Below are 18,848 nucleotides of genomic sequence, written 5' to 3'. Positions count from 1 at the left end.
TCTTGTTTTCAGAGCACATACAGATACATGGTTCCCTCTCCTCAAAAAGAAAATGCCTTGTTGGAGTAGAACTCCCCTTCCCCAGATTTCCAGAATGCGAAAAGGCCAGTGACCACCTGGGTACCACGCCAGAAAAGTATTATATAGGCCTAGTGACCCCAGACAAGAACCGACTTTACATAAATGCTTTATTAACAGTGGAACAGCTTCCCCATGGGCCACGTGGTCCACCCAGACATCCAGCCAGGACCCTGTAAACAGACCCAAGCATGAGATGCCGACAGGCCTCCCAGCAACTGGCAAACTCCCTCCCCAGCCTTGCCAATTTCAGCACCCTGTATTTACAACCCCATCCTCCTCCAAGAGCCCCTGACCCATGGGCTTGCCAAAATCTCCCTACCATGAGTCAAGAGGCCGGCTTTCAGTTCCCCTATTCCGGTACTGCACTCACCAGGCACAAATTCAGCGCAGCCTCCGAGCTTCTCGCTCTGACTCCAACAGAGTGAGCACGTCGCCCTCGCGCACGGGGCCTTTCACGTTGCGGATGATGGAGCGGCTCGTGTCGTCCATGAATTCCACGCGCACCTACGGGGCCCACCCGGGGCGAAGAGGAGTGTGGGCCAGCCAGTGAAAGACACCGCGGGGTGGGCAGCAGATCTGGATTTAGAAGGCGTGGAGGAGCCGGCCAAGGGATACTGAGAAGAGGGACTGAGGCTCGCTGACAGGTGGGATTGGGCCGGGAGAAAAGCCGAAAACGGCGGAGACATGGAGATAAAAGCTCTCGAGCGTCAGAAGCAGCCACCGGGCGTGAAAGTAGGGAGGGGGTTTGCAGTTCTGGGCCCTTTGGGGACAGGTGCATACTCGGCCGGACGTGAAGCCACACAATGGTCGTTGGGGCCTGACAGGGCATTGGTGCGTGTTCAGACCCTCCAGAAAACCTAGGATAAAGGGTTCTCGGATTCCAACAGGCCCCAGGGGCGTCCCCACCCGCTCACCTGCGTGCACTGTCCCTGGGAACCGGTCCTGCCCAGCACCTTGGTGACCTGGCAGAAGGAAGTGGGGTCAGAACTGGCCCGCCCGGTTACCCCTACCCCACCAGCCTCACTTCGGCCCTCAACACCGGGGACCCCTCTCACCCTGGCTAGCTTGATAGGCTGCACACGACTCGTGTCCATGATGGCGGCAGCTGTCGGGCGGAAAGGAGTCACGTGCTTTGAGAAACTCCTTTATACAACGTCTTAGCCCCGCCCTCCCTGCTCTCGCGAGACCTTACACGTACTTCCCAACAGCCTCCGCTGTGGGGATGTAGCGGGCGCCCTTCAGCACAGACGGAAGATGGCGTCTGCTACCCGGTTCATCCAGACTCTGCGCAACTGGGCCTCTGGGGTGCGTGGAGCGGAAAGGACCGTGCTGAGGGGGCTGCGACTTCCTTGCGCCCGGGACCCGCTCCTTCACTCCCTCCTGTATTCTGCCAGGGTCTGAAGGCCTTAGTGCCGAGATCCCCCTGGGCCAGGACCCCTCGCTTAGCCCGGAACCCCTAACCCTTGACCCCTTCAGCCCGGGAGACCTGGCATCTCCCTAGTTCTGGACCTTATTAGCCTTGGACCTGGTAGCCCCAGCCCCCGACTTTCCTCTTCACAGGGCCTGTATCCCTGTCTCCATCAGCCCATTTCTCGCCTTTCCTTCATTTATCTATCCGTGGGGTTTCTCCTTCCCTCCACCTCTTCTCTCTTCTTTGGTGCCATGCTAGCTTGACCTCTTTCCTCCTCTTCCACAGCAAGACTTGCAGGCGAAGCTGCAGCTGCGCTACCAGGAGATCGCCAAGAGGTGAGCAGTCCCTGCTCGCTGTTCCAACCCTCACCCTGTTCTGTCCTTCCTCCACCAAAAACAAAATCTTTGTTCCTTTAGACTCCTGAAGCCCTGGGGAAAATCCTGCCTCCAGCTTCCTGACAGGCTGTGAAGGCCGGTTTGCCTTTAATCTTGCTGGACTGGGTCGTAAACTGCTTCTTTTGGAAACAGCTGGATTGGGCGTGAATTCTGATTGGGAATTGTAGTCTTCTGTGTGACCTTGCCAGTTATTGTTATCCCACGCTATAGATGAAAAAAAATTGAGGCGTGGAGAGACGAAATCATTTGCCTAAAGCCACCAAGAAATTAGAAAGTGACAGCTGGGACTTGGACCCAGAATTGTCTTGATTTCAACTCATTTATGTCCAAAAAGCCCTTGATATTTACAAGCCTGGCCATGTCCTCAGCCTTGAGGATACTGTACAAAAAAGAAAATTTCTTGTCCTCATTCTTTCATGTCCTAGGGAGAGAGAAACATTGTAGGGAAATAAACACAGCAGGCAAAAAAAGATTATTCTTGAAAGCTCCAAAGACAAAATGAATGAGAGTAATCTGGTGGGTGGCTACCTCAGATCATGTGGTCAGGAAAAATTTCTTTTCAGGGATTGACATTTGATTCACCAAAATGATGAGAAGGAGCCAAAGGATAATTATTGAAGAAACATGGGTAGAAGGAACACTAAGCAGTGAGGCTGTGAGGCCTGACAGAACCAGAAGTAGGAAGGCCAGTGTGGCTGAAACACATGGAGGAAAGGGGGATAGAAGTATAAAATGGAGTCAATGGCAGGCAAAGGTAAGGCAGCATTGGAGAATTGTCAGTAAAAGAAGAAAAACAGCACTAAAGTAACCAAATCTATGTGAATGCCTACAGTTGTGACTAATTCCTAATATCAAAAGTTTTAAATTGCTTTTCCATCCAGGGTTTGGTCCAGTTAAGGAAACTTCTGTAAAATTTTCGTCTTCTTTAGGATAATGTCCCCCTCCAAGTGACTCATTTGGGCCTTAACATTCGGTGCTGGTTCTTTATACCTTTTCTGTGCTAGGTTGCAGAAAGCTATGGTCATTCTTACAGAGGTCATTTCTGCACTCCAGGGGTTAAAATCTAATTTCCACACAGGATGTTATTTTGAATGTTAAATTTTTGAATTTTTTTAAATTTTTTTTTAAATTCTCACCCGAGGACATTTTTTGATATTTATTCAGATAGAGTGGGAGGGAGAGAGAGAGAAACATAGACATGAAAGGGACACATCGAGTGTTTGCCACCCGCATGACCCAACCAGGGCCGGGGACAAACTGCAACTGAGGTGTGTGCCCTTAGCGGGAACCTAACCTGGGTCTCTCTGGACCACAGGCCAATGCTCTAACTGCTGAGCCAAACAGGACAGGGCTGAATATGTTTATTTAATGGGTTATTTTTAGGGAGAGAGAGATAGAAACATTGATGTGAGAGAGAAACAGTCTGCTGCCTCCTGCATGCTGCCTACTGGGGATCAAGCCCACAACCTAGGCATGTGCTGTGACCAGGAATCGAACGGGGACCTCTCAGTCCATGGGACGTCACTCAATCCACTGAGCCACACCAACTGAGCTTGAATGTTAAATTTTTAAAATACATTTTTATCTGTATTTCTTTAAAAAAGAAAAAAAATACACACACACATACATATATACATATATATGTATATACATACATATATAAAATGGCCCTGGCCAGTTTGGCTCAGCAGTTGGAGTATTGACCTGCAGTCCAGAGAGACCCAGGTTTGGTTCCCGCTAGGGCATGTACCTCGGTTGCGGTTTTCCCTGGCCCTGGTTTGTTGTGCAGGAGGCGGCCACTTGATGTGTCCCTTTCACGTTGGTGTTTCTCTGTCTCTCCCTCCCACTCTATCTGAGCAAAAAATGGAAAAATGTTCTTGAAAATTGTCCTCGGGTGAGGATAAATATATATGTATATAACTACTGTCATTTGTCTTAAGAAAAACTTAAATCTGCCCAGCCGGTGTGGCTCAGTGGATTGAGCGTCGTCCCATGGACTGAGAGGTCCAGGTCAGGACACATGCCTGGGTTTCATGCTCGGTTCCCAGTGGGGGGTATGCAGGAGGCAACTGATCAGTGTTTCTCTCTCTAAAAAAATCAATAAAAACATATATATATATATGTATTTTTTCAATCCTCACCCAAGGGTATTTTTCCATTTATCTTCAGACAGAATGGGAGGAGAGAGAGAGAGAATCATCAATGTGAGAGAGGCATATCGATTGGTTTCCTCCCAAATGACCCTGACCAGGGCCAGGGACCAAACCGTAAATGAGGTAATGTGCCCTTGACCAGAATTGAACCTGTGACTCTTCGGTCCACGGGCCGACACTAACCACTGAACCAAACCGGCCAGGGTGAAAACATTTTTTTTAAAAAAGAAAGAAAAACTTAAATCCTGGCAAAATGATTACCAGACATAAAGTTTAAAAACATGGTTGATGTCTGGCTGGTGTGGCTCAGTGGACTGAGCATTGCCCCATGGACTGAGAGGTCCAGGTTTGATTCCAGATCAGGGCACATGCCCAGGTTTCGGGCTCGGTCCCCAGTGGGGGTGTGTAGGAGGCAGCCTATGGATGTTTGTTTTTCTCCTTTCCTCTCTAAAAAATCAATGAAAACATTAAAAAGGCTAAAACAAAACATGGTTGAATGAAAAACCAATTTTTAAAATATCTTTCTTGCCCTCCTTCTCTGCTATGTTTTCTAGGGAAGCTCCTCTTGAGGTTAGGGTTTCCTTTTTAGGCTTCCAGCTTCTTCATAAATTTATCCCACCCCCCTTTCTGGCTGCAGCCACCATGAGGTAGCAGGAAATGCAGAGGCCTGGGAGGCTTGGGGTACAAGGTGCTCTGAGTAATAAGCCTTGATCCCTGTAGGGTTCTCCAGAGAGTTCTGAGATAGCAGGAAACCCAGGAGTTCTGTAGTCTGGCCTTTGGGAAGGAAGCCCCTCAGAATGAACTGTGTTTAGAGCTTGTTGCCCAAGCTTTTATTTATTTATTTTTTTTGTACAGATAGAGTGGGAGGGAGAGAGAGGAAGGGAGAGAGAAAGAGAAACATCGACGTGAAGGAACACATCGAGTGGCTGCCACCCGCACAACCAACCAGGGCCGGGGACAAACTGCAACCGAAGTACGTGCCCTTAGCGGGAACCGAACCCGGGTCTCTCCGGACCGCAAGCCGACGCTCTAACCGCTGAGCCAAACTGGCCAGGGCCCAAGCTTTTATTAACTCTAACTACTGGACAGGTAGTGGGCAGAGCTCCACAACTTGGCTTCTTCATTTTCTGAGCATCTGCAGGTGGAAGTGAGGCCAACTGCCAAGCTCTGGGTCATGGTGGGGTGGGAACAGGCCCAGGTATTCAGACTGGGCCCGCCTCTTTGGGTTTCACAAAAAGTTGTTCATTGGTACCCACCATATTTGGGGCAAATGGGGGACCTACAGTAGGGCAGGCCCAGGTCTCACCTTTCAGCACCTTCACATCCAAAGCCTGGGCTGCCACCTGCTTCTAGGCTCTGGACCCTCTCCAGATATGTCCCTACATGACAGTGTACCAAGGGATACCCCCTGGCCTGCAACCTGTCTCAGTGACTGAGGTGACCAGCCCTGCCCAGCAAGGCAGTGAAAGCACTTTTGGCTTTGTTTTAATGCTGATGTCCTTTTTCCTCAGAACTCAGCCTCCTCCCAGGCTCCCTGTGGGCCCCAGCCACAAGCTCTCCAACAATTATTACTGCACTCGTGACGGCCGCCGGGAAGCAATGCCACCTTCGATTGTCATGTCTTCACAGAAGGCACTGGTGTCAGGCAAGCCAGCAGAGAGGTGAGGATGCTACACACCCCTCCTGCAGTCAGCCTTTTCTCTCACGTCTGCTTTTCATGTCCCCATTTATCTAGCATCAGCTGTGTTGGGAACTGTGCTGCCTGGGCCTTTTCATCTGCAAACTCATTTAATGCCCACCTATTCCAGTGTAAGGGTTAGGGCCTCAGCAAGGGTGTGTTTTCTACAAATCAGATAAAACGCCAAGGTTCCTTCAAGGTCCCTGGGAGAAGGCCAGGCATTGTTTTGTAATTTTGTTTTGTTTTAAAACAATCATGTTTTATTTTTTTTTATTTTAATTCTCACCCGAGGACATTTTTCAATATTTTGTTCAGATAGAGTGGGAGGGAGGGAGAGAGAGAGAGAGAGAGAAACATCGATGTGAAAGGGACACATCGAGTGGTCGCCACCCATACAACCCAACCAGGGCTGGGGACAAATCGTAACCGAGGTACGTGCCCTTAGTGGGAACAGAGTCTGGGTCTCTCCAGACTGCAGGCCAATGCTCTAACCGCTGAACCGAACCGGCCAGGGCTTGTTTGTTTTTTTTAATATCCTCACCCGAGCACATTTTTCCATTTTTTATTCAGATAGATTGGGAGGGAGAGAGAGGAAGAGAGAGAGAGAAACATTGACATGAATGGGACACATGGAGTGGCCGCCACCCGCATGACCCAACCAGGACCAGGGACAAACTGCAGCCAAGGTACATGCCCTTAGCGGGAACAAAACCCGGGTCTCTGTGGACCGCAGGCTGATGCTCTAACCGCTGAGCCAAACTGGCCAGGGTAGGGCTTTTTTTTTTTTTAATTGAGGTGTGCCCTGGCTGGTTTGGCTCAGTGTTCGAGCATCGGCCGGCCCATGGACAGAAGAGTCCTGTATTTGATTCTGGGTCAAGGGCACAAACTTCAGTTGCAGGTATGATTCAGGGTCGTGTAGGAGGCAACCAATTGATGTGTCTCTCACATTAGTGTTTCTCTCTCTCTGCCTCCCTCCCTCCCACTCTATCTAAAATCAGTGGAAAAATAGTAAGGATTAAGAAAAAGTTAACTAAAAAGAATGAATAGCCCTGGCCAGTTTGGTTCAGCGGTTGGAGCATCGGCCTGCGGTACAGAGAGACCCGGGTTTGGTTCCTGCTAGGGGCACGTACCTCGGTTGCAGTTTGTCCCCGGCCCTGGTTGGTCGTGCGGGTGGCAGCCACTCGATGTGTCCCTTCACATGGATGTTTCTCTCTTTCTCTCTTCCTCTCTCTCCCTCCCGCTCTATCTGAACAAAAAAAAAAAGGAAAAATGTCCTTGGGTGAGGATAAAAAAAAAAGAATGAATAGAGAAAGAAAGAAAGAAAATAAAAAATAGAGGATAGAGGTCTGCCGTAGTTGGTGTAGCTCAGTGGATAGGGCATTGGCCCTCACACTGGAGGGTCATGGTTTTGATTACAGTCAAGGACATGTACCTGGGTTGCAAATTTGATCCCTGGCCTGGGGGGGGGGGGGGCAACCAATCAGTGTGTCTCTCTCACATTGATGTTTCTCTCTGTCTGTATGTCTCTCTCCCTCCCTTTCACTCTCTAAAATTCAATGGAAAAAATATCCTTGGGTGAGGATTAACATACAAACAAAAAAAGGTATAGTTGACATATAACATTGTATTAGTTTCAGGTGTACAACATAATGATTTGACATCTATATATTGTGAAATGAACACTATAATAAGACTACTTAGTGTTCATCACTTAACATAATTAAAATTTTTTTGTGTGTTGAGAACTTAACATCTGTCTTAGTAACTTTCAAATATACAGTACAGTACTAACTATAGTCACCATGCTGTACATTACATCCCCAGGACTTATTTATTTATTTACTAATTTTAGAGAGGAAAAGGGAGAGGGAGAGAGAGATAGAAACATCAATGAGAGCCCTGGCCAGTTTGGCTCAGTAGTTCAGCGTCGGCCTGCGGACCAGAGAGTCCTGGGTTTGGTTCTGGCTAAGGGCACGTACCACAAAAAAAGAAAGAAACATCTATGAGAGAGAACATCGATTGGCTGCCTCCTGCATGCCCCCCACTGGGGATTTGGCCCACAACTTGGGCATGTGCCCTGACCAGGAATTGAACTGGTGACCTCTTGGTGCATGGGTTGACGCTCAACCAGTGAGTTACACCCACTGGGCAGGACTTATTTATTATATAAAAAGAAGTTTGTACCTTTTTAAAAATATATGTTTTTATTGATTTTTTTTTTTTTTTTAGAGAGAGAAAGGGGGGGGAGAGAGAGAGAGAAACATTGAGATGAGAGAGAAACATCAATCAGCTTGCCTCCTGCATGCCCCCTTCTGGGGATCAAGACCGAAATCCAGACATGTGCCCTGACCCGGAATTGAAATGGGACCTCTCAATTCACTGGACGGTGCTCAGTCCACTGAGCCACACTGGCCAGGCAGTTTGTACCTTTTAACCCCCTTTGCCCACCCACTACTTTCCGCCCCTGGCAACCACCAATCAGTTCTCTATATCTGTGAGCTTGTGTGTGTGTGTGTTGTTTGTTTTTTAGATTCCACATATAAGTGAGGTCATATGGTACTTTGTCTGACTTACTTCACTGAATATAATACCCTCTAGCTCTCTAGGTCCATCCATGTTTTTGCAGATGGTAAGATATCATTCCTCTTCCAGCTCAGCTTTGGCAGCCACTGAGAAGAAAGCAGTGACACCAGCTCCTCCCATACAGAAGTGGGAGCTATCCCAGGACCAGCCTTACCTGTGACACTGCTCTGGGCCACCTGTCTATGCTCTCAGGTCCACTGAGTGCTTCTCCTCCTTGTCTTCCATCCTGGGAGAATATGACCTAACTTATGACAAATATATTGTGCTCTCTAGTATCACTTCCATTTGACTTTTAAAGTGACACTGGGTTTACTTGGATTTTGCGGTGAAGTTGGTGCCAAATCTCTTAACTCTGTCAGTGCTGCAGGGACAGGGAGGGATAGTGGTTCTCAGGCTCCAGGGTGACGTGTTGCAGACATGGATGACATGGTACAGAGATATCAGAGATGTCCCTGTCCCTTCTCCAAGAGCCTGGCTCCATCCATGAGAGTGGTGGGCTGGATTCCAAGGCCTCTGGGGGTTTGGAGGCTCTGACTGTGAAGGGCAGCAGGACCAAACACACACTGCTCACTTAACTCTCTCAAGAGCTTCCCAGCCACTGCTCATGTGGATCCTCCCACTGTGGCCCCTGCCTGACTTTGACCACCCTGCAGCTCAGTAGGGAAGGCAGAGGATAGCAAGGTGGCTTATAGGTAAGGCTTACCTAGGGCAGATGAGGAAAGGCCTCCCTGAGCCAGAAACCTTTCTACTCAGGGCCTGGGGGCAGAGGAGGTGAGGCTGATTCAGCCATGGAATAGAAGGGGCTTGTGTCTGGAGGAATGAGCAGGAGAGTAAAAGGCAAAAAGAACTGGCCCCAGTCTGGTTGCAGGAGTGACAGGGAGACATGCAGTGACCTCAACTAGGGGAGTGGCATGGCTGCCCCATGAAAGAACCTGTAGCCCTTCAGTAGGTTAAGATCAGCTGTGTGCCTGGAGAGTGGAAGTGGAGAAAAAGGCAGGAGGCAGGAAAGGGTCACAGTCCCAGGCAGGAGATGTAAGTGTCCCAGAGTGGGCATCTCAAATACTAAAACTTGGAGCTCATTAGAGGGAGGGAGTCTCACAGACTGAAACCCCTCATAAGACTTCTTGGAGGAGGTGGGGTTCTGATTGGAGTAAATGATAAATCAAATTCAGGAAGATCAGGAGGGAGAGGAAGGCTGATCAGGGTACGTGGAAGCTACAATGAGGACAAACCTAGAGGGCTTCATGAGACCCCAAGCAAGATGTGCCATTGAAGGTTTGAGAATAGTTTTATGAGCCAGACTTTAAATTTGGCAAGGGAGTAAAGTAGGAAAGTGGTCTGACACCTGAGCTCTTTCTGTGTGCCAGGTGCCGTTCTGAATGTTCCTATCCATGATCTTGGCTCCTTTCATCCTGTGAGGTCATCACTGCTGTCAAACCTTGACAGAACTGAGGCTTGGAGAGTGCAAGAGTTGCTTCAGCTTTTTTTTCCCCTGGATCCCAGCTGTCCCCCTTACCAAGATGCTGAACAGCCTCTAAGGCCTGCTACCCCCACCCCCACAGTCCTCTTTGCCACCCTTTCCACCTGTCTCTGCACCCTTCTTGCCCCATTTCCCTGGGAATCTGGGAGATTATTATCAGAAAATGTAACTATTCCAAAAGCAGCCATAACCTCCAACATTTTCAAATAGTGAAGTGTGTCATCAACCTGTAAATAGAGCCCCTACAGTGAAAATCTGTATGCTTTATAAAATGTAGCTTCACAGGAAACTTGGGGAGTGGTACATACTTGCATATCTGTCATAATGCTGAGGGACAGTGATTTGGTTGGGTGGGGTTGTGCTGGCAGTTGGATGTGCTGCTTTTGAAGGCAGAGCTGTAGATGAACATATTTTCCTTTTTTGTTTTATTTTCAAGGTACTTTATTTTTAAAATGGCACAACACTAAGCTTCTGGCCTGTTCTGCCAACATACAAGCTACAAATGCTTGCTCAGCAGCTGAGAGACACTCAATAGTATTATGCTTGAAAATTGAATAAAAATCTATATAAAACAAGTATTCAAATAGTTTCCATAAGAACACAGATAAGTGTGACCCCATCACTTAGCCTTCCACATTGGTCCATCTGTGCCAGACCTACTTAAAAAGACATTTCAAAACTAGCAATAATTAAGTTCAAGGGTTCCCCCAAGTCCCTAGGTCAAGCTACACTCGCAAAACAGCTATAAGAATTGCTTCTACACATTAATACGAGCTGCAGCACAGGTTGCTGGGTGGTGCTTCATTCCATTCTCCCAGGCATAGGACAGGGGCAGAGTGCTGATGTCCTGCTCCTCCACCTCTGGTAAGTCGTGGTTTTGGATTTGCATCAGTTGCCATGTTGGCCCTGACATCAGGAAGTAGATGGTCGGCCTCTGGAATCCACTGAAAGTAGTAGCAACAGTGTAAGCACCCATGTTTTCAAAGAGCATCCAGTCCCCTATGTGCACAGTACTCTACAATGTGGTTAAAGCCATCACATGTTGGTCCCTATATGCTGGATGAATAATAGTTCTCATCTGGTTTGGGTCTCTTATGCAGAAGAGGCTTCACATGTGCATGATCATAGAGGATGCAATTAAATGATCCATATACTTAATCATTTACATAATATATAAAGGTTTTTTTCACTTGACTCATCAGTATTTTTGGCAATGATAACTGCAAATGTGAAAGCTGATGCAACGTAGTATCTTCCTGGCTCAGCTATGACTGTCACTTCCAGGTCTGATGGAAAATACTTGGCCAGGGCTGGGTTGATTTCTTCAAGTTTAAGCTTTCATCCTCAAATCCAGGAACACCACCACCAATATCAAGCAGATACATGGTGAAACTAACCTCAGCTCCCATGTCAAAGACACAGTGGGCATTGAAGATGGCTTGCACAGAAGTCTCAGTGTAGGCATAGCCACTTCCCACTTGGAAACACACCAATCCTGCCTATTCCAAAAGAAGCATGCTAATTTTGAGTGTGGCACCGAATTTAACACTGAGACGACAGACTACTTTGGAATCATCAGCGGCAATCCACAGAACCAATTTAGCCTTTGCATATGCCCTGGCAACTTGCATCAATTCAACTTCACTATCGAAAGTCATCTGGACTCCACTATTGGCAGCCTACTTAATCTGAGACACTTGTTTACAAGGATTTGCATAGCTAATCCTCTCTGGAGGCACCTCAAGTCTTGCTGGCAGTCAAATCCCATCTGGATAGCAGGCAGGGTCTTCACTATGGTTCTGCTGTCATTTCATTTGATTGCATAAAAGCGGGTGACCAAAGGAAAAGCTTTTAACTATTTAAGATGTTTCTTTAGAATGTCTCCCAAGTCTGCAATATAGAAGGCATTCTTATCATTGGAAGAAGAGACTTCATTAATTTTTTGATCCAGAATGTCTTTGGCAGTAAAGCCCTCATCGAGGAAATGGCAGTCAAACTCTTCATTACAAACGTTGTTCATGGTTTCTGGATATTCTTGTGAAGCGCAACAAAAAGGAAAAACTAAGATGGGATTTAAAGAAATTATTGCCAGCTTTTCACAAAGGCAACTCTCCAGGAGTTCCAAGTGCAGTGGAAGATGGGTGTCGTCTCCGAGGAGCAGTGGGAATGTCTTCTGAGCGCTGGGGTGCCTCACGCCTATCCTCTGGAGACGCTGCCGCTGCCGCTGCCGCCGCCGCCGCAAAGCACTCGGGGCCGCGGGCTGCCCCCGTAGGCCGCCTGCCGCCTCGCTCTCTCCTGCGGAGGACCGCCAGCCCGAGGTGGCACGGGAGCGCTGGCAAAGGCGGCGGAGGCGGAGGGGACTGACCGAAAATATTTTCAAGAAGAGAACGCAGAAGCCAGATTGACTAGAAAGCTTGCAGAAGGTTTATTTTATGTGCCTCCTGGGTGAGTGTGAGAAGTGAAGACCCAAGGATTGCCTTCGCATATCTTGTTCTCAAAGTGAAGAATACTTCCCTATTGGGTACATGAGGACTTAATGAGGCAGTGAGCATGGGTGAGCGCATCCAGCTACCAGGGACAGAACATTTACATTTATATTTAAGAGCCCACTAAGGCACTGTTGGAGGCACTGGGGGCACAAAAACGGCATTCCTGGCCCCCTGGACCTGACATTCCAGTGGGGGATCAGACACTAAACCAAAGTAAGTGAGTAAAATATATAATGCATCGAGTGCACGAAAGAAGTACAGTAATTAAAAGGCCAGGATGGGGCAGGCCTGAGGGGAGTGGCTGCCATATTAAATAATTGGGCAGTACATTTGCTGCAGGAAGCATATTGAACGTTAAACACTGTTAAGTAGACACCGACAAGTTCGTTTCCATCTCCCCGTACCTTTCGCTATACCTTGTCACCGGAGAAAGTGCGGAAGAGTCTCAAATCGTGGGTCCCTTCGTATTCGGACATTTACGGTAGGCTTAGGCACAAGACCCATCAGGTTTGGGCCCCGCCCCAAGCCTGTGCGCCTGCGTGCGCGGGGATAAGAGCTAGGCCCAGACGGCGTGCGGCCAGTCCAGGGCTGGGTTGGCACGTTGAGCAGTTGGATGGCACCCGGAGGAGCAGACCAAACTGCCGCTCTGGGCCTGGCCCTGTGGCTGCTGTTTGGCTTCGGACTGGGCCTGGAGGCCGCCCCGACCCGGTCCCCCGCTCAGACCATAGGTGAGTGAGCTCTGCGCAGCCCGCGCCGGCAGCCTAACTTCGTCCGTACCTGCACCAACTCACCATTGGCTGCGCCGCTCGTCTGTCCCAGTCACCCCTACTTCATGTGGCTGTTGACTCCTTAGCCGGGAGGTTATGCGAGTCTTCACCAATGGAGGAGTTCATTGCCTTTACCCTCCTCTGGCCCTGCTCACACCCTCCACCTGCTCTGCTTTGTTGTGATGCATTGTCACCTCCAAGCCGTCCTTCAGCCCAGCGTGGGAAGGAAGTCTCACTGCAGGCTCTGGTTGACTGACCTCTAACACTGCAGGGCCGATCACCTGGTACCTGGTACTTTATGCAGCAGCTGCACCTTCCAAACCCTGGCGCCTGAGCTGAGGCCATGTGGCTGTTTCCTCGGTGACCATCCCCCCCTTCTCAATCTCCACTTTTCTCTTCTGGCCTTAGCGAATGAAAGGTCTCCCTCCCTGTGACCCCTGGCCTGTGCGATATTGGTGGCTGTCTCTGAGATTCCCAGAGGCAGCTGTGAGGGTTAGAGTGGCCTCCCTGTGTGCACAGGTGCCCCTCAGCTGTGAAGTCAGGTTCACACACCTGCTCCTCCGTGGGTTCCCCTCTTATCTCGTCCCCTGCCTCCCCCTAAAGTCCCTGCCTTTTCAGGTTAAATGTCCCCTCAAGGAAGGGAGGACTCATGTTAACCAAGTACCAAACTCTTTTTTTTTTTTTTTTATCCTCACCCGAGGACATTTTTCCATTTTTTGTTCAGGTAGAGTGGGAGGGAGAGAGAGGAACAGAGAGAGAGAGAGAGAAACATCGACGTGAAAGGAATACATCGAGTGGCTGCCGCCCGCACAACCGACCAGGGCCGGGGACAAACTGCAACCGAGGTACATGCCCTTAGCGGGAACCGAACCCAGGTCTCTCAGGACCACAGGCCGATGCTCTAACCGCTGAGCCAAACCGACCAGGGCAGTACCAAACTCTTTATATACAAGCAGTCTCCTTGGGACACTGAGGTCACCTAACTGCCCATTTACAGGTGAGAAAACAGAAGCTGGGAGGGGAAGTCGCTGGCCTGGCCCCCTAACCATATGAAGCGGGGTCAATCTGCTCTGCTGCCCACTTTACATGGGACACACACTCCAGCAGGCCAGGGAGAGATGTTGTTTGTCCTGGCCAAGATTGGCTAGGCCTGGGGAGAAAGCCAAACCTGGAGGCTGACAGTCCCCCATGGACAGGGAAGAAAACCAGCTCCAGGTTGTCTACAGCTTTTCCGGGCTCCACCGAGCTCAGGGACTGTGTGGCCTATGGCTGCAGTTGGGCCTGGAGGTCTGCAGAGTAGCCAGCTATGGCAAGTGGGGTGTTTGGAGGCTCAGGCTCTGTGAGTAAAGGTGGAAGGGGCAAGTGGACCAGCATCAAGTGGAGTGGGGCCAAGCCAGATATTTGCTACCTGTCTTGCTACACCCAGGAGGAAGCCCTAAAAGGTCACTCTTTTGCTCTGTCCCTCAAACTCTTACCTGCTGACTCAGGTTTCAGTTCTTTCCATGCTCCTCCAGATCAGCATACTGCCCAAGCCTTACTGTTGGGGGTCCAGGAAGGCTCAGATCTCATCTGAGTGTGACCTCTGTCCACTTATTGTCAGTTACCACCCTGGAATTTCGGTCACAGGGTCATGGTCCTGACACACTGAGTGTCCAGTCTATTCCATATCAGTTTAAGGACCATTGTTATAAGTGGAAAGCAGAGCCTCAGAAATCTCTGGAAGAGGCAGGATACCCCTCCCAGGAAATAGATTGAGATCTGAAGACTGAGGAGGAAATCACCAGGTACAGAGTGGAGGAAGGAAAGGGTGTACTGGGCCAAGAAACAGCAGACAAAGGCCCTGAGGTGGAACAAGCCAGGCCTCTTGGAGAAGCAGCGGGGAGGCCAAGACAGAGGAAGCTTGATTAAGAGGAGAATGTGGGAGGAAAATGTTCTAGGAAAGGTTCAGGGCTGGACTAGGCCTTGTGGGTCACTTGGAAGAGGTAGGATTTGGTCATGAGAGGGCTGGTAGACCAGGAAATGGCTTTGAGCAGAGGATTGGTGAGGAGGATGACTGAATGATGTGACTCTGAGAGGTTTTCCAGTGTCCAAATGGAGATAGGGGTGGGGGCCTGGTGAGGTAGCACATTTAGGATGGGGAAAGTGGTCAGATCTGGGAGGAATTTGGGAGCTAAGTAGGTCCTTTACCCAGGGCCTCAGTTTTCCCTTTGTTAAGTAGGTGGAATGTAATGGGCCCTGCTGACCCTGACCATGAGCCTGGTTCAGGGCAGGTTCAGAGATGGCCCCTCCCCAAGTCTGTTTAACCATGAAGTTTGGAGAGAGTCCTGGGGAGATCTCTGGCCATTTGGAGCCTGGTAATAACTCCAGGATCAGTGAGACCTGTTTTTGAATCTTGACTCTGCCACTAGTTCTGTTGCTTTTGGCCTTACATCTCCTCAGTGTTTTCTGTAGAATGAGGATCTCAGTAGAACCTGTCCAGGAGAGCTTGTGGTGAGGCCATGAACTCTGGCTCCAAGCCTCACATAGAAGGTCTTCAGCAAAGGTTAGCCACCAATGTAGTTCCAGTACCCTGGGACCTGGCCTGTCTCCTGGTGTTCACAGCCTGTGACTACTGGACTTCTGGAGAGGTTTCAGACTCAGGCCCTCCAGGCTTCACTTTGTGTTCATCTTGCAGGCCCCAGCGCAGGTTCGTGCCCACCCACAAGCTTCCAGTGCCACATCAGAGGCTACTGTGTGCCCCTCATCTGGCATTGTGATGGTGACCAGGACTGCCCTGATGGCAGTGATGAGGAGGAGTGCAGTGAGTGGCCACACCTTGGGGTGGGGCTTGCAAGGGTGGGACCATAGGAAGGGGTTTATGGAAGGGGTATGGCTTTCAGGGAGCCCAGTTGGGTGGGGCCTGAGGGTAGATGGGGCTTGTAAGAGGGAGTCTCAGGCTTGAGAAGAAGTGGGTTTACAGGGAGGTGGAGTTAGTGTGGTCTTAGAACTGGAGGCTTGCAAGAGGGTAGGCTGTGGGGAGTACCTGGGCTCTGTTGTGGGGGTATTAGGGACCTAACTGACTCTGTACTCCAGAGATGGAGCCGTGCACCCAGGATGGGCAGTGCCCACCACCCACAGGCAGCCTCTGCTCTTGTGACAGCATCAGTGACTGCCCCGATGGTATTGACAAGATCCTTCCCAACTGTAGCAGCCAGTCCTGCCCAGCAGGGGAGCTCCGCTGCCTGCTGGGCAACACCTGCATCCCACATACCTGGTTCTGTGATGGCCACCCGGACTGTCCTGACTCCAGAGATGAGCTTGGCTGTGGTGCGTGCCTTGGGACCTCATCATGGCTGTAGCAGTGGGGAGGGCTCATCATTAGATAAGGATATTTGACACCTTCCGGTGTATGACCAGGCTTGGGGTGTGGACATGTGCATTTGTTCTTGTCTGCATCCCTGTGGGGGCAGTGAGAGGTAACTCCTGGCACCAGTACTCACCAACCTCACTCAGGCTGGAATGGAAGATGAGTCTCAAGGTTCCCCTCAGGCACCTGGAACACCTCTTTACCCCACCACCACATCCCTTCCCCAGCTAATGAATGCCTGGACTTATTGCAGGAACTGAGACCCTCCAGGAAGGCACGTCTGTGGGGACCCCTGTGACCCCTGTGATCCTGGAGAGTGTCACCTATCTTGGGAATGCCACAGCCACCTTTGTCAGGGACCAAGACTCAGTCCAGTCTGGAAATCGAAATGCCTATGGAGTTATTGCAGCTGCCGGTATGATGAACAGGCCCTCCTATTCCCATTCCCTGGGCCTGGGGCAGCTGCTCTTAGGAGCTGGGGCTTGAGGAGGGGACAGGCTACAAATCCCAGTCTCCATGCATTAGGAGCTTGGTGGGTGTGGAGATTCCTTCTACTTCCTCACCCACCCATCTGTCTGTTCCCCACAGTGGTGCTAAGTGCAGGTCTAGTTGCTGTCACCCTGCTTGTGTTGTCCTGGCTTTGTGCTCAGGGGCTCCTGTACCCGCCGGAGCTGCTGGTGGCCATCAAGGAGTCCTTACTGATGTCAGAGAGGAAGACCTCACTGCTCTGAGGATGAGCTCTTGCCATCATGCTACTGGGGCTCTGAGTGGCAGATATGAGGACACACATATGGCTGTTGGCACACCAGCCCTCAGATATGAGTTCTTCTGGCCACACAGCACGACAGACCTGACTCCTGCAGACTTGATCCTGGAGACTGGAGATGCCTGATCCTACTTTTGTATGTGGGAAGTCTGGATTGGGATCATGCCCCATCTGAAACCAAAGAGTTGGCTCCAGGCTGCTTCGGGGTGACCCCTGCACAGACTCTGCTCCTGCCCCACCCCATCTGAGTGTGGTGATTAAAGTTATTTCACATCATCTGCCTGTCTCTGGGCCTCTGTCTCCCTCCCTCTGGGCAGCCTGGGTTCTGGGCAGCAGCCCTTTCTGTGGCCATTCTGCTTCTTGCTTCCTGGGACCCAGAGCAGGAGCATTGGAGCAGTCTGTGTTACCACGGGCTTCTTTGAGGAGAGCAGAGATTGGGCATTACCTTCTGGAGTCTAGGGGGATACCTGTCCATCATGGCTGCCTCCTCCTTGAGATGGAAGCAGGTCTCTGCTCCACTGCATTTTAAAATGTATATTTTAGCCCTGGCTGGTTTGGCTCAGCGGTTAGAGCGTCGGCTCACGGACCAGAGAGTCCTGGGTTTGGTTCCCGCGAAGGGCACATACCTCGGTTGCAGTTTGCCCCTGGCCCCGGTTGGGGTTGTGTGGGTGGTAACCACTTGATGTATCTCTCTTGCATCGATGTTTCTCTCTCTCTTTTCCCCCCTCTTTCCCTCCCGCTCTATCTGAAGATAAATGCAAAAATGTCCTCGGGTGAGGATTAAAAAAAATAATAAAATGTGGATTTTATTATTCAGGTATGATGAGGCCAACAGATCAGGAGAGGATGACCATTGAAAAGACATGTTGTAACTCGCTAAGAGGAGTGTTTTGTAGGTAGGGCCACACAAGGAAGCAACATGGGCAGTCTGGAGGCAGAGGGCCTCAAGGCTAGAACCTTGATTGTGGTTTTCACCAGAAGGAATGGGTAAGGCAGGGAAAGCAGGCTTGAATTGCTAGTTTGAATAGTTTCAGTGGGCTTGGCATAGGCACTGTCTGTTGTGTTAGCCTGCGGACAATGATGCACTCCGCTAGGGATGCCTGAGACACTCACCTGGGTCTTTATTACTCGTGCTGCCTCCACAGCTATTTCCCTGACTAGAATCAGTGTTGTGGGTGGACCAGCCCATATGGTTCTTTGTATGATCCCAGGATGTACCTCACCAGCAGCCATCAGAGAACTTCATGGAACAAGATTTATTACTCATGGGCTCACGGCCACACAGCATGATTGGGAAGGAGGCAAGGACGAAGGGCTCTGCCTTTATTAGGGACTGAGAGTGAGTCATCTAGGGGTGTCTGGGTTCTCTATTGGTGAAATTTTTTTTCCTTTATTTATTTATTTATTTATTTATTTATTTTTTAGAGAGAAAGGAAAAGAGAGGAAGAGAGACATGGAAACATTGATGAGAGAGAACATTGATTGGCTGCCCCTCGCAAGCCCCCCACTGGGGGTTTGGCCCACACCTGAGCATGTGCCCCGACCAGGAACTGAACCGACAACCTCCTGGTGCATGGTTCGACGCTCAACCACTGAACAACACCGGCTGGGCTCTGTCGGTGAATTTAAAGCATAAGAGAAGGAATTAGGGTGCAGGAAGGGAGAAGAGATCACTCAAGTGGTCAGTTATCTAGGTCAC

At 50.0% G+C, this 18,848-nt stretch overlaps 3 protein-coding genes and 1 pseudogene across 3 annotated transcripts; 2 read left to right on the top strand and 2 right to left on the bottom strand.

The window, feature by feature from the left end:
* Window positions 1-170: 170 nt before the first annotated feature.
* RPS28 (ribosomal protein S28) lies at window positions 171-1,204 on the bottom strand. The gene is made up of 4 exons (XM_036241321.1): window positions 1,137-1,204; window positions 996-1,043; window positions 452-585; window positions 171-251 (listed from the first exon to the last, which is right to left on the bottom strand). The coding sequence occupies exons 1-3, from the start codon at window positions 1,173-1,175 to the stop codon at window positions 463-465; spliced, it is 210 nt and encodes a 69-aa protein (XP_036097214.1). The 5' UTR covers window positions 1,176-1,204; the 3' UTR covers window positions 171-251; window positions 452-462.
* A 70-nt stretch (window positions 1,205-1,274) lies between these two features.
* On the top strand, window positions 1,275-8,579 carry NDUFA7 (NADH:ubiquinone oxidoreductase subunit A7). Its single transcript, XM_036281792.1, has 4 exons — window positions 1,275-1,386; window positions 1,778-1,827; window positions 5,552-5,701; window positions 8,371-8,579. The coding sequence occupies exons 1-4, from the start codon at window positions 1,336-1,338 to the stop codon at window positions 8,459-8,461; spliced, it is 342 nt and encodes a 113-aa protein (XP_036137685.1). The 5' UTR covers window positions 1,275-1,335; the 3' UTR covers window positions 8,462-8,579.
* A 1,818-nt stretch (window positions 8,580-10,397) lies between these two features.
* LOC118643611 lies at window positions 10,398-11,546 on the bottom strand (annotated as a pseudogene).
* A 206-nt stretch (window positions 11,547-11,752) lies between these two features.
* On the top strand, window positions 11,753-17,425 carry CD320 (CD320 molecule). The gene is made up of 5 exons (XM_036281791.1): window positions 11,753-12,998; window positions 15,712-15,837; window positions 16,110-16,343; window positions 16,637-16,798; window positions 16,972-17,425. Exons 1-5 carry the CDS (start codon window positions 12,884-12,886, stop codon window positions 17,112-17,114), a joined length of 780 nt encoding a protein of 259 aa, XP_036137684.1. The 5' UTR covers window positions 11,753-12,883; the 3' UTR covers window positions 17,115-17,425.
* Window positions 17,426-18,848: the final 1,423 nt, after the last annotated feature.

The sequence above is a fragment of the Molossus molossus genome, unplaced genomic scaffold (genome assembly GCF_014108415.1).
Source record: "Molossus molossus isolate mMolMol1 unplaced genomic scaffold, mMolMol1.p scaffold_m16_p_4, whole genome shotgun sequence".
NCBI classification, from domain to species: Eukaryota; Metazoa; Chordata; class Mammalia; order Chiroptera; family Molossidae; genus Molossus; species Molossus molossus.
This window is presented reverse-complemented; position numbering and strand designations above follow the sequence as displayed.

What these genes read in the sequence shown, in the direction of transcription:
- RPS28 (XM_036241321.1), bottom strand. Translation starts at nt 1,175, where the DNA reads ATGGACACGAGTCGTGTGCAGCCTATCAAGCTAGCCAGG. An exon ending in AGCCTATCAAGCTAGCCAGG is followed by an intron (nt 1,044 to 1,136) that starts GTGAGAGGGGTC and finishes TCCTTCTGCCAG; the next exon opens with GTCACCAAGGTGCTGGGCAG. An exon ending in CCCAGGGACAGTGCACGCAG is followed by an intron (nt 586 to 995) that starts GTGAGCGGGTGG and finishes TGGGCCCCGTAG; the next exon opens with GTGCGCGTGGAATTCATGGA.
- NDUFA7 (XM_036281792.1), top strand. Translation starts at nt 1,336, where the DNA reads ATGGCGTCTGCTACCCGGTTCATCCAGACTCTGCGCAACTGGGCCTCT. An exon ending in TGCGCAACTGGGCCTCTGGG is followed by an intron (nt 1,387 to 1,777) that starts GTGCGTGGAGCG and finishes CCTCTTCCACAG; the next exon opens with CAAGACTTGCAGGCGAAGCT. An exon ending in TCAGGCAAGCCAGCAGAGAG is followed by an intron (nt 5,702 to 8,370) that starts GTGAGGATGCTA and finishes TTCCTCTTCCAG; the next exon opens with CTCAGCTTTGGCAGCCACTG.
- CD320 (XM_036281791.1), top strand. Translation starts at nt 12,884, where the DNA reads ATGGCACCCGGAGGAGCAGACCAAACTGCCGCTCTGGGCCTGGCCCTG. An exon ending in CAGAGATGAGCTTGGCTGTG is followed by an intron (nt 16,344 to 16,636) that starts GTGCGTGCCTTG and finishes GACTTATTGCAG; the next exon opens with GAACTGAGACCCTCCAGGAA. An exon ending in TGGAGTTATTGCAGCTGCCG is followed by an intron (nt 16,799 to 16,971) that starts GTATGATGAACA and finishes TGTTCCCCACAG; the next exon opens with TGGTGCTAAGTGCAGGTCTA.